Source organism: Olea europaea, chromosome 1 (genome assembly GCF_002742605.1).
Source record: "Olea europaea var. sylvestris chromosome 1, O_europaea_v1, whole genome shotgun sequence".
NCBI classification, from domain to species: domain Eukaryota; kingdom Viridiplantae; phylum Streptophyta; class Magnoliopsida; order Lamiales; family Oleaceae; genus Olea; species Olea europaea.
This window is the reverse complement of record NC_036237.1, coordinates 21,166,766-21,189,348: the sequence shown is the minus strand read 5'-3', so window position 1 is coordinate 21,189,348 and position 22,583 is coordinate 21,166,766. Positions and strand designations below refer to the sequence as shown.

Genomic DNA, 22,583 nt, shown 5'->3' with positions numbered 1-22,583 from the left:
CCCAGACAAAATATAAAATATACATAGATAAAGTAGTAAATTTAATGAGTAGTAAAGTAATTAACATGGTTAAACCAAGAGAATATTCATCAGAACAATTAGCAGGATTAAAATGGGATATGGATAAATTTTTAGAAAATCAAGAAACAATTATAGCACCACAGGAAGCATTAACTTATAAAGATATACATGGAATAACTAGATAATAAAGAACTATTAGAATTAGAAGATCAAATGTATATTAATAAGACAATTAAAGAATCTGAATACTTATATTATGATCAAGAACAAAACATAAGAATAGGAATTATTAAAGAAAATAATGATTCAGAAAATTCAGATTTTAGTTATATTAAAGAACTTATGGAAGACTCAAATACATATAGAACCTTTAGTGATACTCCTTTTGATAGAACAGTTAAACATGAAGCAATGATTTATAGTGGAGGATTCCCTCCAAGAGGAGCTTATCCTTTATATAATAATACAGAAGGAAAATATATAGCAAGAGGAAGTGAAAGACCCTTAGAAAAGAAAATAGAGTTTCAATCATATCATAAAGCACAAATTCTAAATATTACAGCACATGATCCACGTAGTTACTGGGATCAGAAAAAGCATATGATATTAGAACTTATAGGTATAAGAGACAATAGATTGACCTACCAAGTAAAATATAGTATAGATATTTGTGGTTATTTTGAGGAAGATAATATAGTTGGAACTTGGAGTAAAGATTTAATTGAAATCTTAGAAATATTTAGAGTTCTAATCCTGCTAATTGTTCTGATGAATATTCTCTTGGTTTAACCATGTTAATTCCTTTACTACTCATTAAATTTACTACTTTATCTATGTATATTTTATATTTTGTCTGGGAGTTATTTGAACATCTTCCTAAAAATCCTATGCTAATTAATAAATTATCTCCACTTTCTACCTCTTCATATCCTTTTGTTTGAATTCCTATTTTAATTTTATCTGAAAAGTCTTTAATAGTTAATAAAAAATCTGGATTACAATAAATTATACCATTATTATTGTTCATATCTACTTCTGTAGTAGCAATCATACTTTTATCTATATTATTTATTCTCTCATCATATATAGTAACTAATACTTTACATCCTAGATTTTTTCTCATTAATCCGTTTATTCCTATAACTATTAATCCTAGATGCTCTATCATTATCCATATGAAAGTGGGTCCGCATCAACGGTTGTTGGGAAATAAAAATGGTTAGTGGGGAGTTAAAATGCTAATTGTTGGCAGTTAACAAAATGGATTCAAAATAACTCGTTTTATAAGAATGTTATTTGTATATAATTTATATAATGATTTACATATAGATGATATGTCAAAAAGAGAATGGTGATTATTTTTTCCAATTTAGTTGAAAAAATTCTAATCCAATTATATCTCATTACCTCACACACATATAAATTATTATGTAAATCATTATGTATGCGTAGCATAATCGAATTTATAATTACTTATAAGTTAATTAACTTTTATTTTATTTACAAATTTCATATGTACTAATATATTTTGATAGATTTTGGACTTAAACCTAGTGTGACTGCTTATAAGTACTTTCAAGTTGAGAATCAACAATGCAATTGTCCCTTAGACAGCCTTTAATTAAGCTTTAAAAAATCTGTTCCTCGAATAGCCAACCAATGCAAGCCACGTTATGAGCTCTATTTCCTTTGGTCTAGGTGACTAACTTTCGAAAACAATCAACTGTATGCTGTCAGAATATTAGTGGTCGACACGTCATGTCATTTGTACGATGATGTTGACATAAGATATTAGACCCCATAATTTTTCTACCTAAAATATTATTAAAATTACCCTTTCGCGAAAAACTGTTATTTTCAAAGTGTCTTAATGGACTTAAAAGTATTTCCATAACAGAAATAATCCCCAGTTTTACTTTTTCTTACTAAAAAGACAATAAAAATTATAGAGCTTGTTTGGGAGTGAGAAAAGTGGGGTTCATCAGTGAGAGAAAAAGTAAAATATAACGATTGAAATGGTGAAATAACGATCAAAAAATTAATTTTTTGGAGGAAAAAATCAGTATCAAACATATAGAAAATTTGCTGTTTTCTTGGGGTCTTTTTATTTTTTGAGTTAACCATTTTTGTGCCTTGCCTTTTTTGTGGTTAAGACTTAAGAGTTGACCAAAAAAGGCAGAGAGAATAACAGATATTATGATGAATAAGGAAACGTTAGGTTCTGTGGTCTCAAAGTAAAGAAATAGTTGCATCGAAGAAGAGAGATCCTTCATGTCTAATACATTTCTGGGCTTTTTACTTTTTGGGAATTATTGAAAACACTTAAAGAATTTTATTTAGGTTCTTATTCCTCAGACTGTACTATCTTTGCCTTTTATCGTAGGTGCAGATGTTTCTGGGGTTGTTTTAGAGTGCACAATCTTTGCATTTTTGTTTCATTAAATTCTCCGAACTGGGGTAAATTTACTGGGATTTTTAGATTTTCTTGTTCAAATTGTGCAGTAGTCTGATTTTCATTTTATATTTTTTGCTACGAAAATTTATTAGGGTTTTGAAGGGTGCTGCCTGTGGCCTGGTTAATATAAATTTCAACTCAAACCCTTTCTTGGTAAGTAAAATTTTCTCTGTCAGATCCTTTTTCGATAATGAATTCGGACAAAAGTTTGATCCTAAATTTGTTTTAAGTTTTAAACTTCCTATTTGGGATTTTAACTAATTTTCTTCTGAGATTTCCACTCTTAATTTATTTAGGGTTTCGTTTGTAATGTAATTAATTAAAAGTTTGGTGATTCTATATGTAGAAAAAATGGTGAGAGGAAAGGTAGAAATGAAGCTTATTGAAAATACAACCAGCAGACAGGTAACATTTTCAAAGCGCAGAAATGGGCTATTGAAGAAGGCTTATGAGCTATCAGTACTTTGTGATGCTGAAGTGGCTTTGATCATTTTCTCCCAGAAAGGAAAACTTTATGAATTTTCAAGCTCCAAGTAAGTTTTTATTATGAAATTTGCGAGTAATTTTTTCTTATTTATTTTGATTTTCACTTTGTTCTTTAATTTCTATATTTTATATTGTCCTTTGTGTACTTTCAGAGATTTCTAGTACTATTTTATTAATTTAAGAGTACTTCCACAATGGGTAGAGAATTATGTAAGATTATTGATGGATTTTGTAGCTCATATTTTGCATCTCCATTTGTACTTAATTTGCAGTTAGATTTTTATGAAATACCCTACAATAGAAAGCGACACAATTGCAAGAAGCAACTGTAAGTGTCAAGCAAATTGTAAGAGAAACAATTTTATTAACAATAGAGAAAGAACACATCTTTTCCAAAGAGTAAACATTTTTGTCTTTTAGTGTTCTTTTGAGTGTGAGGGGTTGATTTGTTTGTATGCCCACCATCACTTCAAACACAATCGACCACTAATAAAAGCGAGACGAAATCATATCTAGGATATTTGTAAATGTAGCGTAGCATACTCCTTATCAACATTTCTATGTTGTGTTGAGTATTTCTTAAATTGTGTTAAGTATTTCTATAGGCAAACACTGAAATTCTCATGAAGTGGATCTTAATAACTATCAAAATCATAGTCAGTGTACTTATTCTGTGGACAACAATACATAAACACACATTAATGTATTCTACCTACTTAAATTAAGCCGATGTTTGATTTTTCTGTAAATTTATATAGAAGTTGATGAATTGTGTAAATGTCACGTCTCACTTTGTTCTACCATATAATTTGATTTTGTGGGTAGAAATTAGTTTTTTTTCTTTCATGTCACCTCACTATGAAGCTAGCTATGATATTTTTAATTTGAAGGAGGGTATGATGCAAAGGTATATAGAGAATATATTATATGAATTGAGAAGATTTTTAAATGTATTACAAGATAATAGCTTTTGTTTGATTTTGTTAAAATTAGATTTTTATAGATTTTGACAAAACTTGTTGAAATGTATGGCTAAAAAGTTGTAAATCCGTTAAATGTGTGGTTAAAATGAAATTTTTTACTTGGACTTAAATTTCTATCAATTTTTTAGCTAAACCAAGTAGAGGGATATTGTGTAAGAAACCAAAAGTTCTCTCTCTTTATCTTTCACTGATGTCTCCTTTGCTTGTTGGTTTATTTCTAATTGGATCCATTTAGTGTGACCATCAAATTCATACAAGCATCTATGTAAGGTATCTTCTGATAACATAGAATCGATGTAGAGACTTTGAGTTGTTCAACATGATGTTTGTTACTTGTATAAGATCCTAACTATCTAAATATTTACTTTTGGCACAACTTGATATGTGATAAGTCTTGCTTTTTTTTCTATACGCTTTTTTATCGATTTTCATTTAATACTTAATTGATTATCGAGACTCACAGTAAGCCTTATTTTGCTAGTGAGACTTTCTAATACTACTTTATTTTATGCTCAATATCAATCGTTCATCGATTCATAATATGATTAATGAGCTTAATGCTTTTATAGTTTATATAATCTTGAATCTCTCTTTTATTCTTATTCGTAGCTACTCAATTTCTCATTTGTCCAAGCATCTTTATCGTGCCTTGAGATTGTGTTAAATAATATCGTCAAGCACAAATCACCTACTTTGATTCCTTGACAACACTTTCATCATTTAATAGAGACTTGTGAATTCAATCTCATAGAAGACAAATCAGTTTCATGTAGACGAAGTCTCTCTATCCCTAAGTTCATGGATTTTCAAGAAAAAACCTTCTCTTCTTCATCCTCCATTAATGCTTTTGGAGGTTGAGTATTAATGAAATTCGTGCCCTTAAAGGCTGTTTCCTAAGAGAAAAATTCCCAAAATATCTAATGTGTCTATGTTAAATAACTTTTCAAATAAATACTGTATCTTTTTGCTGTATCTGTTGCTATGTTAAAAAAACAAAAGGAGAGAATAATTAGCATCTTTCCTGTACTGATTAAAATGTAACATATGTAATTCAGAACGTTAAGGTTGTGTATAATCCTATTTATGTAAAACATAATTATTACTTGTTGTGTAATGGATATTCAGCATGCAAAAGACTATAAAGAGATACCTGGAACATGCAAGAAGAAAGCAGAACATTAGTACTGAAGTTGAAGGACAAATGCAGGTGAGATTCCATCCATTTTCTTGAATTAATTCCATCTTTATTGCTTCCTAATGGCCATTTTCATGATTTTCACTGATTTTCTAAGCAGCATTGTGAGGAGGATACAGCAACCTTGGCACAGAAGATAGAGCTCCTTGAAAATTCCAAACAGTTTCGTCTCAGTTTTCCTGCTTTTCTTTCCCAACTTTGAGCTAGTATGGCCAAGCCTAAAAAAAATTATAAATACATAAAATCAACTTTTAAGCTCAGTCAAACATGTTAGTAATTTTCTAATATGCTTGGTTTTTCTGTAAGATTAAAGAATTTTACTTTTAGTACAAAATGGGTTTTTAGGCTTTGCTGAACACTCTCTTTTAGGGATTTTGTGAAATTTCTTGCTCTCACTTACAGATTGAATTTTGGTTGTTATAGGAAGCTTTTAGGACAAAATTTGGAAACATGTTCATTACAGGAACTACATGAGATTGACAGCCAGCTGGAAAAAAGCCTAAAAATCATCAGAGCTAGAAAGGTGTTATACATAAAGAAATCGTCCCTTATATACATATCTTTTCAACTTCAATTTATTTTTATTTTATTATTATTATTAATTTTTTTTGTTGTTTCAAGAAAAATCCATGAGTGACTCCTACCAATTTATTTATACTGAAAGGAAAGTACAAAAGTAGTGCACAGAAAAAGAAGTTTCAAGGGGAACGTGACCACAAATTTTGATTTAAAAAAAGGAATCATTTTCTTAAAATTAAACAAGAAATTAACCTCTGTGCCATTTTGCAGGCTCAATTATTCAAAGAAGAAATAGAAAAATTAAAAGCAAAGGTATTAGCATAAAATTCTGATGCATGAACTGGTCCATCTAATTGTTTTACTCTCTATAATTAATAGTAACTGGACTTTTTCACATATTCAGGAGAAGTTTATGCTAGAAGAAAATGCAAAATTATGTGAAAAGGTGAATTCTCAATTACCACTGTTTTTCTGGATATTTAACATTAAGGAACTTTTACTTATGCATTTCGTACAATAAAAAATTAAATTATTATTCTTAAATTGATTTACTATATATGTCAACTGGAATATCATGATTCTACATCTTTAAAACTTATTCTGCTCTTGGATTTGAATACTGAGTTCAAGGTTTCTTTTGTGTTTGCTCACTTTATTTGTTAGGTATACTGATTTTAAAGTAGCAAGTATTCATATATTATATTCAACTTGAGTTGATATTTAGATTTTCAAGAATTGGGCATTATTATCATTGCATGATAAGTTCGTCCTTTATGTGATGCAATTGTATTGGATACCAAGAGAATGGTATTGCCTGTGATAAGTTGATGCATATTGATTTAAAGGTGACTAGTTTGTGTCAGAATGTAAGGCCTAATCTTATAAGCAAGCTTGTAAATTTATAAAAACTTCATTTTCAATCATACATTTCAATAGACCTACAAGTTGTATCAATTCATTCATAACTCATTTTTATCAGAAGAATGCTTGGTGTATAGGGAGGGTTCTTCAGAATATTCACAATAAGGGGTGGGTGAATTGATTTTATTTTATTTATTTATTTATTTATTTTTTTACTTATGAGTATTCTGGACTTGTTTTGTGAACAATTAGTCTGTACACACAAACTAATTGTTTTTATTTATTTATATCTATAGATTAAACCGTTTATAAATTCTTCCAAAATGGAGGTTAAATAAGTAATGTTTTATATCCAAATATGCTTGGCTATATTGCTCTTTTGTTACTTTTTGAGTAAAAGAAGTTAATTATTTTGAAAGTAATCTCATCTTAGTGTCAAAATAAAGTAACTTGCTTATTTTTAACTTTATTGAATAGATTTTATTTATTTATTTCAAATTAACTTCTTTACTAATTATAAGTAGATTTTTTCCCCTTAAATTAGGTGATTTAACAAGATGTCAAGACGAATTAGTCCTCTAGCCTTGTATTTATAAGCCTAATGGGACGTGTTGAAAATGAATATAAATGAATAAATTTTTCATCTCTCTTTAAGCCCTTGTTTGAGTCCCATTTTTTTGGGAAGAATAAATTTTTGAATAGTGTATTGATGAGAAATGTGTGGTTAAAAAATTAAGAAAAATTTTGGATTTACATGTAATATTATTTTATTGAAAAATGTGTGGTTAAAATGATGTCAAAATACTGTTGAAAAATGTATTTTTTCAAAAGAATGGTGCTCAAACAAGGGCTAAGTTTATGCTTTGAGATGACGTAGTTAAAACAATTTTAAGTATTTATTGTATGGTTATCTCATGATACACTTGGACATACACACACAAATATATATATATATATATAGACACAAACTAATTCTTTTTATTTATTTATATCTATAGATTAAACCGTTTATAAATTCTTCCAAAATGGAGGTTAAATAAGTAATGTTTTATATCCAAATATGCTTGGCTCTGTTGCTCTTTTATTACTTTTTGAGTAAAAGAAGTTAATTATTTTGAAAGTAATCTCATCTTAGTGTCAAAATAAAGTAACTTGCTTATTTTTAACTTTATTGAATAGATTTTATTTATTTATTTCAAATTAACTTCTTTACTAATTATAAGTAGATTTTTCCCCTTAAATTAGGTGATTTAACAAGATGTCAAGACGAATTAGTCCTCTAGCCTTGTATTTATAAGCCTAATGGGACGTGTTGAAAATGAATATAAATGAATAAATTTTTCATCTCTCTTTAAGCCCTTGTTTGAGTCCCATTTTTTTGGGAAGAATGAATTTTTGAATAGTGTATTGATGAGAAATGTGTGGTTAAAAAATTAATAAAAATTTTGGATTTACATGTAATATTATCTTATTGAAAAATGTGTGGTTAAAATGATGTCAAAATACTGTTGAAAAATGTATTTTTTCAAAAGAATGGGGCTCAAACAAGGGCTAAGTTTATGCTTTGAGATGACGTAGTTAAAACAATTTTAAGTATTTATTGTATGGTTATCTCATGATACACTTGGACATACACACACAAATATATATATTATTTATTTATTTTCGGGATGATTATATGTCGTTCAATTTCATGTTTGGCATAGAACCATGCAGACAATTATTTCAAAAAATTCGAATGACTTCAACATTCAAGCTGTGAATTTATGACGAGACTTGTATGTAAATACTATATGTAATTGGCATGCATCTCTTTTTAATAATGTTAATAGCCTCAACTCGGCATTGCAAGTATGTCATATAGATTCATTTATTCTGTTGTCATTCAAATTTTAGCATGACCTTTGTTTTACACATTATCTTTATACAAGTATTCCATTGACTGTCTCTATAAAACTGCTAAAATAATATGATATTTGCAGTGTGGATTGAAGCCAGAAAACGTACCAGAAAAACAGCATGAAAATGGTAGTTGCCACCGAAGCACAAGCCCTGAGGTGGTGACAGAATTGTTCATTGGCCTGCATCCAGTACAGAATGGCTGTTGACAATCTTTGTTAAATTACATACATCTATAGCTCTTCACAATAAGCAAGATATATATAATTTATCCAAAATAATGGTTTGCAGTATATAATATAATAAAGATGTATGTTTGTTGGATTTTGTGAAACTCAATTAGACATTAAGCCTCTGTTTGGTGGAGATGAAATCAGATATTTAGTATATTTTAATATAAGTTAATAAAATGTATGACAGTGAAGTTGTGAATTTTATGAATATGTGGCTAAATTTAATCGTTGACTTTGACTTAGAATCTCTACCAAAAAGGGGCTAAAATTAATCCCTTTTATTTGCATATCAATATTTGTATTTTAGGTTAAGAAAATATTAGGTACCTTTGTAATATTCCGTCCAAATATTTGTGCATATGTGAAGAAATTTTAAGTGGTGCTTGCTTTTCGAGAGAAGAGACTAAGGGATATGAGATTAATCTTGTATTCATATCTTCTTCTTTGTAAGACTGTGCAGTGGTAAGTAAAAAGTAACTTTTTTATTAGCATGAATCACAATAAATCTCCTGCAGGAAGCTTTGCCTTGAGACCAAGACGCGACATCAATTCTGCTAAATTTTGTTCGTGTAGTTGGTTTAAGGGTTTAATCTCTTAGGCAAGTTTGATTGCAACATTTTCCATGGAAAATGTCACATCCAAGGAAAATAATTTTCACTTTGACTTTTTGATTCGCATGTGAAAATGGAATTCGAATTCTTATGTACAACCATTTAAAGCACGTTTTTGGCCAATTTCATGGAAAACGAATTCTTATGAGTATGGTGGTTTTTTATTTTCCAACTTAGGTGGAATTCCTTTACCTTTTCCTCCTTCGAAATCAAACGGGGCCTTATTGTAGTCTTCTGGTTATTGGTTTATTATAATTTTCTTCCTTTAATCGGATTACAGATGGACCATGAAAAATGTATACGAGCTTGTAGTCACAAGAAGTAAGATTTTCCTTATCTATTCCAAGGCAAAATTAAAGGTATATGATATATGAGTTGTAAGATATTTATTCATAAAATTCACATGTAACACAAAATTGAGGTTACAAGTTCAAGAGAATAAAATGCAACACATAAATATTTGAAAATGCTTAAGCACTTTCTTTAAGATATTATGGAATATATACACATTAGATGTTTCAGTCGATTGGTAACAATACTATAATATTTCATTAAAACAACTATACAAGGAATGAAAGGGAACGAGTAAAAGGAAAGAAAATATTAGATTGTGAATCACACTACTAACAGTCAATTATTATGTCCTTGCAAGATGATGGTTCGATTGGTGTGGACTAAATTTTTTCAAGTAGATGGTATTATGACAAATGATAAAGTTATGTAAGTTTAAGCATTGATCACACGAGAATAAAGTACCTGATTAGTTTAATGTTGACGCTAACTTTAATAAAATGATAGAGTTATCATGAGATTCACTATTTGCTCAATTAACCAATAACTATTTTAATTATTAAGCTAACTAACTAATTGATTGAGAAACGGTTATGAAATTCAGTTAATGGAAAGAACTAGGATCTCAAATGCCCTTTACGCATTTATTTTAATATCAATTTTATTAATTGAAAATAATTATTTAGACTTGAAAGTCAATGTTCCTATTCATTGGGCCTCCATTGCTTAATAATTGGGCCACTTATTAAAATGAAGCCCAATGGTTTGTTGATTAAGGGCTTGCTTGGGCGCTTTGGAGTATTAGTTATGAGCCTTTTTTAAAATTTCGAATTTGAGAGTTTATGAACGGATCGATTTTGAATGGTTTTAACAGCGATTTTTATAACAGCCCAACCTATGTTTTGAAGTTTATCCATCGATTCTGAAAGTTTTTTAAGAGAATAAAATTACATATATGTTTATTAGTGAAATTTTCAATTTATAGTTTCTTATATAATTTTTTTTTTTTTACCCATAAGTGATATTTTACTTAGAGGTACAATTTTTCCATATAAGTTAATATTTAAATTAAAAAGTTAAATAAATTTAAACATTTACTTAAAATTTTAAGTTATCCATCAATTTTGTGTATTGAGAGAACTGGTTAAAATTACATCAGATTTTGGTGATTTTAAAACCATCCAAAACTTGTGTTAAAAAAATTAGCAAGCATTGATTTTTTCAATCCCTCGTAATCAGTGCTACCCAAAATTGATCCAAGTCGGTGGGAAAAAAAATTTATTTCCACACAGGCCTTAATTGGCTAAATATCCAGCCCTTTGTGACCAAAAATCTTGGTGTTCTCGTTTTTAGTTTACTTTTATTTTGAGTTCTTGGTTATTCCTTGGACCAACAATATTATATTCAATAATATCTCTAGAGTAGAATTATATATATATATGCATTAATTCACAAGAACATTCATATAAGATCATGAGAAGCATAACAATATATTTCAATCTACTATCAAAAGTTACAATGATTGTTATCACATGATATAATTTCTATTACTTCCTTTGAATGAAACATAAATTAAAAAATCTAATCAATTGTTGGTCAAGTGATTAAAAAGCAATAAAATCCTAACAATTATTAAAATTAAGCAGACATTTTAGTCAAAATCTGAATTTAATACCTGACACACCCCATCCCGTGTAACACCACTAGATCAGGACGTGGCATGCGCCGATGATAGATATCAACTAAAAGTTGGACCCACCATCAAGGCTACTACAAATACAATAACTTTTTATTTATCATTTTTCTAACAGAATTTCGGCATTATCTCCCCTGTAAATAAGACTAATCAACCTGTGATCAATTTCACACAAATCCCAAATTATAGCACAGCACAATAAAGATAAGCCGAAACATCAATATTTACCAAGAAATAAAATGAAATATACATATGTATACAAAATATATAATGAGCTCCATAACTATCTACAAGTGATGGAAAATTACATCTAGACAAGAACATGCGTCTCAAAACACTGACTACATGTTCTATGAAGTGAGTCTTACTAACAAACTCTGTCGTGTGGCTCTAACTCCAAAATCAAGGCTCAACTCCAAAAGATGCACAGTTTCTCAATTGCTGCCTAATAAGGAAAAACGTGGAAAAATATATGAGTTGATAGCTCAGTGAGTGGAGAAGTTCAAAATAAATATACTTTTTTATTTATACATTTTTATTGAAAATGAAATTCATATCATTGATAACTCGCAAGATAACATCATGTAAGTATAGCCAAAAAGTGAAATATTCACATAAGGTCATAAAATATTATCTTAAAATCATGATATAGACATCAGTTGATAACCATGCTATAGTTTCATCACATCAAACGTACTGAAAATCTACCAAAAATGTACACTCTGACTGAAATATATAATCCGCCCCTCGAGCTAAGAACTTTCGCTACGGGCCTTTGGCCCCTCCGTGAACGAAAGTTGGTCTTAAAAACCTCTCATAATCAATTCTAGAATACGGTTAAGCCCCCTCAGTGAACTATATATACACGGTTGAGACCCTTTCATCCCCGATCCAAAACTCCTCAGTATAGTATAGAACAGGGCCAATGTCTCTCAGTGAACTAGAAGAAATATATCATCACGGGTATTTTTCTAGTCGATCTCAAAATCATACCTCATATTCCAATTCACAATGTACCGTATACAATCTTTAAAATCCACATGTATCATAATAAAAAATATTTCCATAATAATCATATAATTCGAACACATAATTGCACATACTTTAACAATATACTTAATTTATAAATACTTTAAAAATATTTATATTTTTCCACTCACAGAACTATGTACGCCAAAATCAATTTGATTGGTACGCTGTCCCGATATCCGTATCGCCACTTGAAATATAATATAATTTTTAAATCAACAATTAACTAATTTAAGTAATTTCAATAATTAAATAGGCGGTACCCAAATATAAATATTTCACGTTTAAACGATTTCTAAAGTCTCTTTGATTAGTAAAACTAATTTTTCTTTCATTTTACTCAATTTCATAGTTTATTATACTTAACCCTTTCAATAAAATTGAATTTAATCTAACAACTTAACAACTATAAAATCAAACATATCCTTTCAATAAGTAACTTTCACTTATCTTCCAAAATTGAGAAATTCAAGCCTAATAGTATAACACACTTAATTCCTAACACATTGAGTTTTCCCCCTTTTTCCCCTCTTTTTCTTCCTCTTTTCCCTTTTTTTCTCCCTCTTTTTCCTTTCCCTTTTTCTCTTTTCTTCTTCTTCTATATACCGTTCTTTTTTTGTGTCTTGTGTGTGTGTGTTATATATTATTACTTTGGTATTGGGCCAATTCCACCGCCTCTTTATACTATATATAATTTTTTTGTTTGACTTTTTTTATTTTTTTTATTTTTTTAACTTAATGTATGACAATACCAAAACTTTATATTATAGGATTCAATGTAATCTTAGCATATATATAATTAGTCGAGCATCAAATGATTATATAAATACAAATTGAATCTATAAATTGTAATGAATCTTTATCAATCTTCTTGAAATCTTATTATTCATTTTCAGTCTCCAAGTAATTATATAAATTGATGTATGTACATTATATCAAAATCTTTTGTAAAATTTGTAACGAATATGTATGTGATATCCAAAAGCTTCTTCTAGGCTTCCCCCAGTGTGTGTGTATATATATATATATGATTAAAGATTGTACTTGCAGTCCCAACATTAGGTCCAAACTCGTGCCCTAATTTTTTTTCCACGTAAAAGTTGAATCAAAATAGGAAACAAAATCATCCCTATCTTGAAGTTGTAAAATTCCTCCGAACACTCTCTTAAGGCTTCATATTGATGGCGTACAATCAGGTTGTTCTTCAATTATTTCGAATCAACTTAAATTAAGTTCCAACTCAACTTTCATCATGCCAAATGCTCCCAAGTTCAGGTTTTCTTTTTACAATTAACATAATTTAAATAAATTAGGTAGAAAAATATAAAAGCAAGAATAAGCATTTACAATACTCCTATCAATTGATAACACCAATCTTAAATCGCAATCGAAGGAGTCAGTATTTTGAAAGAAGTTTAGACCTTGTTTGGTGGGGATTAAAATCAATTTTTAATAAATTTTAATTAAAGTTGATGAAACGTGTAGTTAAAAAATTGTGAATCCCTTGAAATATATAGTTAAAATTAATTGTTAATATATATGATTAAAGATTGTACTTGCAGTCCCAACATTAGGTCCAAACTCGTGCCCTAATTTTTTTTCCACGTAAAAGTTGAATCAAAATAGGAAACAAAATCATCCCTATCTTGAAGTTGTGAAATTCCTCCGAACACTCTCTTAAGGCTTCATATTGATGGCGTACAATCAGGTTGTTCTTCAATTATTTCGAATCAACTTAAATTAAGTTCCAACTCAACTTTCATCATGCCAAATGCTCCCAAGTTCAGGTTTTCTTTTTACAATTAACATAATTTAAATAAATTAGGTAGAAAAATATAAAAGCAAGAATAAGCATTTACAATACTCCTATCAATTGATAACACCAATCTTAAATCGCAATCGAAGGAGTCAGTATTTTGAAAGAAGTTTAGACCTTGTTTGGTGGGGATTAAAATCAATTTTTAATAAATTTTAATTAAAGTTGATGAAACGTGTAGTTAAAAAATTGTGAATCCCTTGAAATATATAGTTAAAATTAATTGTTAACTTTTTAACTTAGATTAAAAGTTTGATTTTAATTTCCAACAGACCCCTAAGTAAGATACAAGCAAGATGATTGAAAGATGATAGGGAAAATTACATAAAATCAGGTACTTAAACTTTCAAATTCAAAATTCAGGGATGAAGTTTACTTATACAAAACTCAGGTACTATATATAATTAATCCCCAATTCAATTAAAAACCCTAATAATTTCTCCCATTTTCAATTTTCAATCCCGTCTCTCTTCCCTCACTCTTTCCACGCCGACTTCTCCTCTCTCTCCTAATCGATCGATTGACACTTTAAGTAGTGCCGTGCAGAAGGTGGTGGTGGTGCAAAGATGCTGTTGACCTTCGATTACCGCAACGACGCTCTTCACTGTCCCTGTACAATTCACAGATCTGAGATCACCGTTTTTAGATCATCACTGCGACTTCGAGTTTTGTCTGGCTAAAGGGAAAAAAGAGTAAAATGCTCCAAGACCATCGTTGATTTGTGTTTTGCTCCTGTTAGTGACAATTTGGTGGTGGCGGTGTGGTGGTGATGGTGTTAGCGATGGTTGTGAGGTGGTGTCAACTGTGGGTATTTTTCTGTGGTGTCGGTTGTAGGTATTTCCCTGTGGTGGTGGGGTAAGTTTGTGTTGTGTTGTGTCGACTGTGGTTGTGACGGTGGTAATCGTTCAGGCGGTGGTGGGGTGGTGGTGTTAGCTGTGGCTTCGGCAATTTCTGTGTTGGTGACATTGTGGTAGTGCTAGTGGGCTTATGGTGACTAACAATTTTGTTAAGTGGTGTATGCCGATGTTGTGGTTACAATTGTTGAAGGTTGTAGAATGATACTGTGCAGTCGATGGTGTGGTGCAAGTGACAATTGCGAGGTGGTGATTTGTGATCAAGATTGGTGTTGGATTGGGATTGGTGGTGGAGGTATTTGGTGCATGTGACCAACTATTTAGAATATATGACCAATAAATTTGAACATATGTGACCCTGTAACTTGTAATTTGTTTGATCTGTAACCAATGAAATAATTTGTGGCTTGTAAATTTTTTTATCTGTGACCTCGAAATAATCTGTAACCAATTAATTCGATGATATGTGACCAATAAGTAAATTTGTGACCAATAATTATGAATCTGTGACCATTAATCGTGTAATCGTGATTTTATTATATTTAATTAATAAATATTTTCAATTAATTTTATGAAAACCTGAATTTTGAATTTTTAAACATGGTACCTGATTTGGTATAAACAATACACCTTTTACATGAATTTTTCCCAAGATGATACTTGTGTGACACAGGGCACCAAATTGGACTTTGTCACGTGATGAGCCCATATCTAGTTTAACTATAAAAGTTGATAAATGTCTACGTTAAAATTAACAATTAATTTTAACAAACTAGCTGAGTGGTGAGAACAATGGGATACTTGCTCTCTTATATTTGATTAGTGAAATAATTTGGTTTAATTTTGAAACTTTTTCAAATTGTTTTAAATGATTTGACTTAAAAACAGGTCAAAAATCACTAAAATGAAATTTGTTCACTGTTAATTGAAGGTTGAAAATTTGTTGGTCGTTTCTAATTTACCAAATAAATAAATAAATAAATAAAACATTATTCAGATTAAAAATTTGTTTACAATTTCCATTCGAATAACACAATTCCATATTTACCAGACACAAATTGAGATGTAGGGTGTTAGGAATACTCCTAATTAATGTTTCCTCATTCCATTTACCTTTCACTTTTGAGCCAATTCAACTTATATTCGGTTCCAATAAAATACTCAATTTGATAACTTAAAGTTCCCTACCAGTGGATGGATACATTATAACCATTGCCGGCACATACAAAAATAATTCATAGATAAGATTTTACTGATTAACTTGTGAATGTGACACAAATAAATTTTCCAACCCATCACGCTCATCATAATATAGAAACTTCCTCTCTACCACATTTCTGCCATAATTGTTGAGTTGTTGATAACGGAAAACTACAAAAGAAATTGCTATCAAGTCAATGTCTTGGCCCCATAACGGCAACTTGACCCCATAACGAACAAATTCTAATTAGGCCAAAGGAGTTAAACCATTTGTTTTGATGTAAAAATTAGTACTAGGCAAAACTTTCGAAACGAATAGAGTGGTTCTTCTTAAATTAAATATCCGAACGGATATCTGAATTTAGAACCGATGTGTTCGATTTGATTCTCGATTCTAAATCTAAAATCGAATAATCAAATAAGAATCGAATCTTCCTAATTTTTTTTAATTTATTTATTTTAAATCAGCAAAATTATTTTATTTTTTCTAAATAAATTTGTTAACTAGTTAATTTAGCTCAAAACCGAAAATATGATTTTTCTATTTCTAATTTTCAGTTCAAGCCCAACTTAATCAAATTGAACTAATGCCCTGTTTGATTAGTTGAATTTTCCATGGAAAATGGAATAACTTTTTTACTTTCAACCTTTTTAAGTTTTTGATTGGCACATTTTTCTAGGCAATTGGTTTTTTAGCTTCACCATCACGTGACCAAGCTTTCCACCATTTGGAGGAATTCCAATTTTTATGTATTCACAATTGTAACAAATTTTATCTCTTTAATCGACAATTTTCATGTAAAATAAGGCCAAAAAAATATCAAGAGATCCAAAATTTCAACATTTTCAGTTGAAAAATTATACCAATAAAACACATTTAATTGACAATTCCCAGTAAAATAAGTTCTAGGCAATTCAATTCCTTGAAATTCATTTTCTTTCCACCCAAATTTCATTCTTGTAATCAAAGGGACCCTAAGTTTTACCAAAATATGTTATTCTATCATAGTTTCATTTTTACCGTTTTGGAGAAATCAAATTGAAGCTCGACAGCATATTTATTAATTATTGTGAGCTCGCTATTTTCATCTTCCTATGATTTAAACAATCAAAATTATGAAGAATTCAGCAAAGAGAAACGTAAAAGATACATAAAATTAGACTACGTTATTTTATAAGAGCTAAGATTGAACATGTCATCAGTAAAATTAATGTAGTTTTATAAATATTAAAAAAATTTATTATAGTACAGAATCTGAGAACCGAACCGAACTTAACCAAATGGAACTGGACCTGATAGGTTCCATAATTAAATTTAGACCTGACGGTTCCACTTATTAAGTATCCAAAAATTTCGAGTACATAAGAATCGAACCGAACTGGACCATGCCCAATCCTAATAAAAATATTCCATGTAGTCATGTTAGGCAAAAGGTGGTGGTTTTCTGGCCAAGACCGTCAATTTTTCATCTGAAAAAATAATGTTATTTAGCCTATGTTTAAATCTCATTAAATTACATTATATTTTTCTCTTCTATTTTCAACCATACAATCTTCCATAAAATAATACTACATGCAAACCAAAACTTTTCGTTATTTTCCAACCACTCATTTAAAAAAAAAAAAAATATTCCATGTAGTCATGTTAGGCAAAAGGTGGTGGCTTTCTAGCCAAGATCGTCAATTTTTCCATCTAAAAAAATAATGTTATTTAGCCTATGTTTGAATCTCATTAAATTACATTCTATTTTTTTCTTCTATTTTCAACCATACAATCTTCCATAAAATAATACTACATGCAAACCAAAACTTTTCGTTATTTTCCAACCACTCATTTAAAAAAAAAAAAAAAACTATTACACCAATTTTATTCATTTCCAAAAAATGGGAGCCAATTAGTGTATTAGAATATTAGTTTAGATTATCACACTCGATAAATTTAATTAAGAGCCTGTTTGTCTCCCATTATGGGAGAATTATAGAATTTTGAATAGTATTTTTTTTAAGAATGTGTAATTAATATTTAAAGAAATTTTATTGGTTTGTGTGTAAATGACACTACTCGCCTGAATAGCCATAGTAGATTTGAAACGTGACATACGTCGATGATAGATGCTAACTAAATGTCAAATCTATCATTAAGGCTAAATATGAGTTACTACTAAAAATGCGCCAAAATCAAATGTTTATGTAAAATATAATGAGATGGGAGCAAAGTATTTATTTTGTGCTTCATCAATATGAATCATAACACTCATGTCGTGTGATTATTAATTTAAAATTATTAGGCTCCTCTAGCTTTAAAGAACCAATTGCTACCTGTAGGAAAAATCATGAAAAATTATATGAGTTGATAGCTCAATGAGTGGATGAGTTTGAAAGTAGTTTTACTTTTTCATTTATAAATCTTTATCGAAAATCTAGCTTACACCATTTAACAATCTAAAGTATAATAACGTATAATAATAGTTAGGATGTGAGATATCCCCATAACGCTAAAATATATATTCTCATAGTCATTATATAATCCTTAACTAAAATTTATAATATCATCTTATCACACCACATATAATCCATAAAAAATGTACCATATGACTGAAATATGTAATCTGCCATTTGATTAAGAACTTTCGCCACGAGCTTTTGGCCCCCTCAGTGAACGAAAGTGGGTCTTAAGACCTCTGATAATCAATTCTAGAATACGACCAATCAGTGAACTATATGTATACGGTCAAGACTCCTTCATCCACGGCCAAAGAACCTTCAGTATAGTATGGAATATGGTCAAGGCCCCTCTGCAAACTAAAAGAAATATAAAATCACGGGTACTTTCTGGTCGATTTCAATATCACATGTCTCATTCCAATTCATAAGTAATTCATGTATAACTTTTATGATATCACATATATCATAATGAAAGAATCTTTTCATAATAATCATGTAATTGTACAAGAAATTTACATAATTGCACATGATATAATAGTATAATTTTATCAATATTTGAAAATATATAAGTTGACGCTATTTATGTGGAATCAACTGAGTTGGTAGGAAATTTGAAAATATATAAGTTGACGCTATATATTTGGAATCAACTGAGTTGGTAGGCTGTCCTAATATATGTATCGCCTCTGGAATAATGATAGAATTATCTGAGCTGAAACTCAATTCAATTCAATCCATTATGCATATTCATCTGCCAATCCAATCCCATTATTATGACAAATTGATAATAAAATTGACAGTACTGAGGCAATAATCAACCTTCCTTTCACTTATGTACTTATTGAATTTTCAATTCTCTATTTAATAATTCATTTCCGTTCCTGGTTGCTCACTTAGATATCGGTCATTATATAAAATAGGGTTGTGCTGTGTGTACACAATGGTGTATACACATGTAATCAAATATTCGTGGGCCCCCTCCATGTGAGGGGGGTCCTATAAAATAATGCCCAAATTCCTATCTCCTAACCTTGTTCAATTATCTCACAATTATATTTAATCAAATGGTGGCTGTACATAAGCAGGCTACACTAATCCATTTCCTAACTATTTTTTTTAACAAAAGGAATACACAACATATACTACTCTTTAGTTCCCCTATTTTCTCTTCAATTTCCTATTTTTCTATATTTATATTCCAATTCCATCAAACTATTAGCCCAGGAGAATAATTTTACTAAATTAACATTACTAATTAACTTACCTTATCTTGCAACAACATCTGGAATTAGAATTAAACAAAACGGGTTACAAGCATCAAGTTTTTTTTATTATTACTTTTCTTATTTTCTTCTTCATCTTCTCCTCCTCCTCTCCTTTTCTTCCCCCCCACCCCCCTCTCCCCTTTTTTGGTCGTGTATGAAAAAAATAATGAGAAGAGACGGAAATGATTTAGTGTTATCTTCAAAGCCTCCACCGCCATTCACTTCACTAATTATTATTATTTATATTTTTAATCCTTATTTCAGTTTCATTCATTTCTTTAGTTAGTTATTTTTATATTTAATTTTTTTTGGCTTTATGAATTTGACCACAACTTTTAGACTTTGACTTACATTTATTAAATGAATTGGAATATCACAGTAAAAAAATATTTTATTGGGTGAATGTGTGGCGAAAAATGTTAATATAGCAAATAATTTAATTTATTAAAGGATGACAAACGGGGGCTAAATGAAACATTTGACATTATGCCTTTATTTGATATTGATATAAATCAGATTTTAATCTAAGTCAAACTCAAATAATTAATATTAACAACATATTTTATGGATCTCACAACTTTTAAATTGCAAATTTCAAAAACTTTTATCAAAATCTACTAAAAATTTAGCCCCTGTTTGATCCCCATTAAATTAAATTCCATTACATTCTATATTTCTCTATCCTATTTTCAACCACACAATCTTTCATAAAATAATATTACACGTAAAACGAAAATTTTTCATTCCTTTCCAACCACTCATCTTTTCAACAAAACACTATTCCCCCCATTTTCATTACCAAAAATGGGGGCCAAACGGGGGCTTAATTTTTATCTCCACAAAACAGGGCAATAGTTTTTTAGTTAACCTATCATTTAATACTATGTAGTTACCACTTAAATCGATACTTGACATCAGTGATATTGGATAATATTATTCTTATTAAAAATATTATTGAACTATATAAAAACCTCAATGAACACATACTTTATGTAAATAGCAAAGAAAACACTTGGAAGGCTTGCTACCATAATCAAAGCCAACGATGACGAAATAAAGACATCATTTTATTTATCTAGAATAAAATATTATTCTTAATTTAGACCAACACAATTCAATTGAAAATTCTTATGCATGGGCCACAATTCAATTAAATACACGCCGGTGAGACCTACAATGTACGAAATCTTTAATAGCATCGTAGAAAGGACCAGACATGGATGCATCATAAACCTCCATGGCATGATACCCATCACTAAAGAACTTCACTGTCTGCATCCCTTTCCCTTCCAACATATTGGCACACTCCAAACCAGCATCCATTAATGGATCATCAAAACAACCCGTAACTAGAACCCGCCAGCCCATGGACTTCATCAAATCAATATTCTTTGACCCTCCATTCACCAACGGGTTACAATATTCATGATCATGATCGGCTCCTTCTGGCAAGGACAAATCAAACATCTGATCAATAGAATAAAGTGGCAGAAGTGGGTCATTCTTCAGGCTCTCCTCTGACCCGGTTCGTTTTGTCGCACTGAAATACGGGTGATGAAGGATTAACCCGTTAATTTTCAAGGGTCGGAGCTCCATACCCGCTGCAGCCGCCATTAATCCTGCTTGGTAAGCTAGGTTTCCACCTGCGCTCGTTCCACACAAGAAACAGTTACTTAAATCGGCGTATTGACTCAGCCACTCGTCTTTCACTGTTTTAATCCAGTACAGTCCGTCCATGGCGTCCTCATACGCCGCCGGAAGCCGATGCTCCGGCGCTAAACGATAATCCAATGAAATCACCATTACACCAACTTTTTCCACGAGGCCTTTGCAGAAAACATCATAAACGGCAGAATCTGCGTTGCAGAAGACAAATCCTCCCCCATGGTAGTATATGATTACAGGCAATTTGCTGGAAGAGGAAGGATGAATTTTCACTTGCCGGGGAATGTAAAGGCGGAGCCAGGTTTTCTTGTTCGCATCAAGGGGTAGGTCCTTGCTGAGAACAGCACCGGCGACGTTAGGATCCGGATTTGCAGGATTTCGGGTTTCAGGATCTCGCTTAACTGATCCGTCCGGGTTTACTTTAATGTTGAGGAAAGGATTATCCATTACTGGACGTTCAATTTTCTTGCCGGGCGACGCCATAGTGAGAAAAATTTGCTGGAAGGATTTAGGAGTTATGATGGATTTACAGAAGACCAATGAGTTATTGGATCAAGAATAATTCTAGACCGACCGAAATAGTTGATCGAATGATTACTTGCTGAGGTGGAAATGGGGCCAATAATTAATAAAGAAAATGCCGCATTCTCTTGTTATTTAAAAGATAACTTCGTACACAATAAAGGTGGATGGAAAGGGGAAATATATCAAATTGAACTAAATAAAGGAAGGATTTTCCAAAATAGCCTCCGACTTTTCTAAACATTTTGAACTACCTAAAATATCCTTAATCAAATATTAAAAACAACCCCTTGCATAATAAAAATCTTCTATCTAAGTCCTTAAAAAATCTAACAAGTAATTTTTCTAAAAATTTGTAAGAATTATTAATGAATAATTATAAAATAGAAAAACCCAAATATAAGAGAGGACCATATAATATAAAAAAGGTTGTTAAAAATAAAAAAGAAATAAAGTTTGAAAAAGAAATTGATAAGAGAGGATATCAAGAACAATTATATGCATCACAAGAAATATTAAAATGTTTTAAAGAAAACT

General features: G+C 30.3%; 2 protein-coding genes across 5 annotated transcripts; one reads left to right on the top strand and one right to left on the bottom strand.

The window, feature by feature from the left end:
* Positions 1-2,172: 2,172 nt before the first annotated feature.
* Positions 2,173-8,860, top strand: LOC111397047 (MADS-box protein SOC1-like). Of its 4 annotated transcripts, none has more exons than XM_023023747.1 (9): positions 2,173-2,361; positions 2,569-2,629; positions 2,823-3,009; positions 5,071-5,152; positions 5,241-5,302; positions 5,564-5,663; positions 5,930-5,971; positions 6,063-6,104; positions 8,503-8,860. In XM_023023747.1, exons 3-9 carry the CDS (start codon positions 2,828-2,830, stop codon positions 8,626-8,628), a joined length of 636 nt encoding a protein of 211 aa, XP_022879515.1. In that variant the 5' UTR covers positions 2,173-2,361; positions 2,569-2,629; positions 2,823-2,827; the 3' UTR covers positions 8,629-8,860. The 4 variants fall into 4 exon arrangements, with proteins under 4 accessions (XP_022879515.1, XP_022879506.1, XP_022879525.1 ...); XM_023023738.1 differs by having other exon boundaries at positions 2,173-2,478; XM_023023757.1 differs by lacking the exon at positions 5,930-5,971 and having other exon boundaries at positions 2,173-2,478.
* A 12,145-nt stretch (positions 8,861-21,005) lies between these two features.
* Positions 21,006-22,170, bottom strand: LOC111405792 (carboxylesterase 1-like). Its single transcript, XM_023034834.1, has one exon. The coding sequence runs from the start codon at positions 22,005-22,007 to the stop codon at positions 21,006-21,008; it is 1,002 nt and encodes a 333-aa protein (XP_022890602.1). The 5' UTR covers positions 22,008-22,170.
* Between the last annotated feature and the right edge of the window lie 413 nt (positions 22,171-22,583).

What these genes read in the sequence shown, in the direction of transcription:
- LOC111397047 (XM_023023747.1), top strand. Translation starts at nt 2,828, where the DNA reads ATGGTGAGAGGAAAGGTAGAAATGAAGCTTATTGAAAATACAACCAGC. An exon ending in AAATCATCAGAGCTAGAAAG is followed by an intron (nt 5,664 to 5,929) that starts GTGTTATACATA and finishes GCCATTTTGCAG; the next exon opens with GCTCAATTATTCAAAGAAGA. An exon ending in ATGCAAAATTATGTGAAAAG is followed by an intron (nt 6,105 to 8,502) that starts GTGAATTCTCAA and finishes TGATATTTGCAG; the next exon opens with TGTGGATTGAAGCCAGAAAA.
- LOC111405792 (XM_023034834.1), bottom strand. Translation starts at nt 22,007, where the DNA reads ATGGCGTCGCCCGGCAAGAAAATTGAACGTCCAGTAATGGATAATCCT.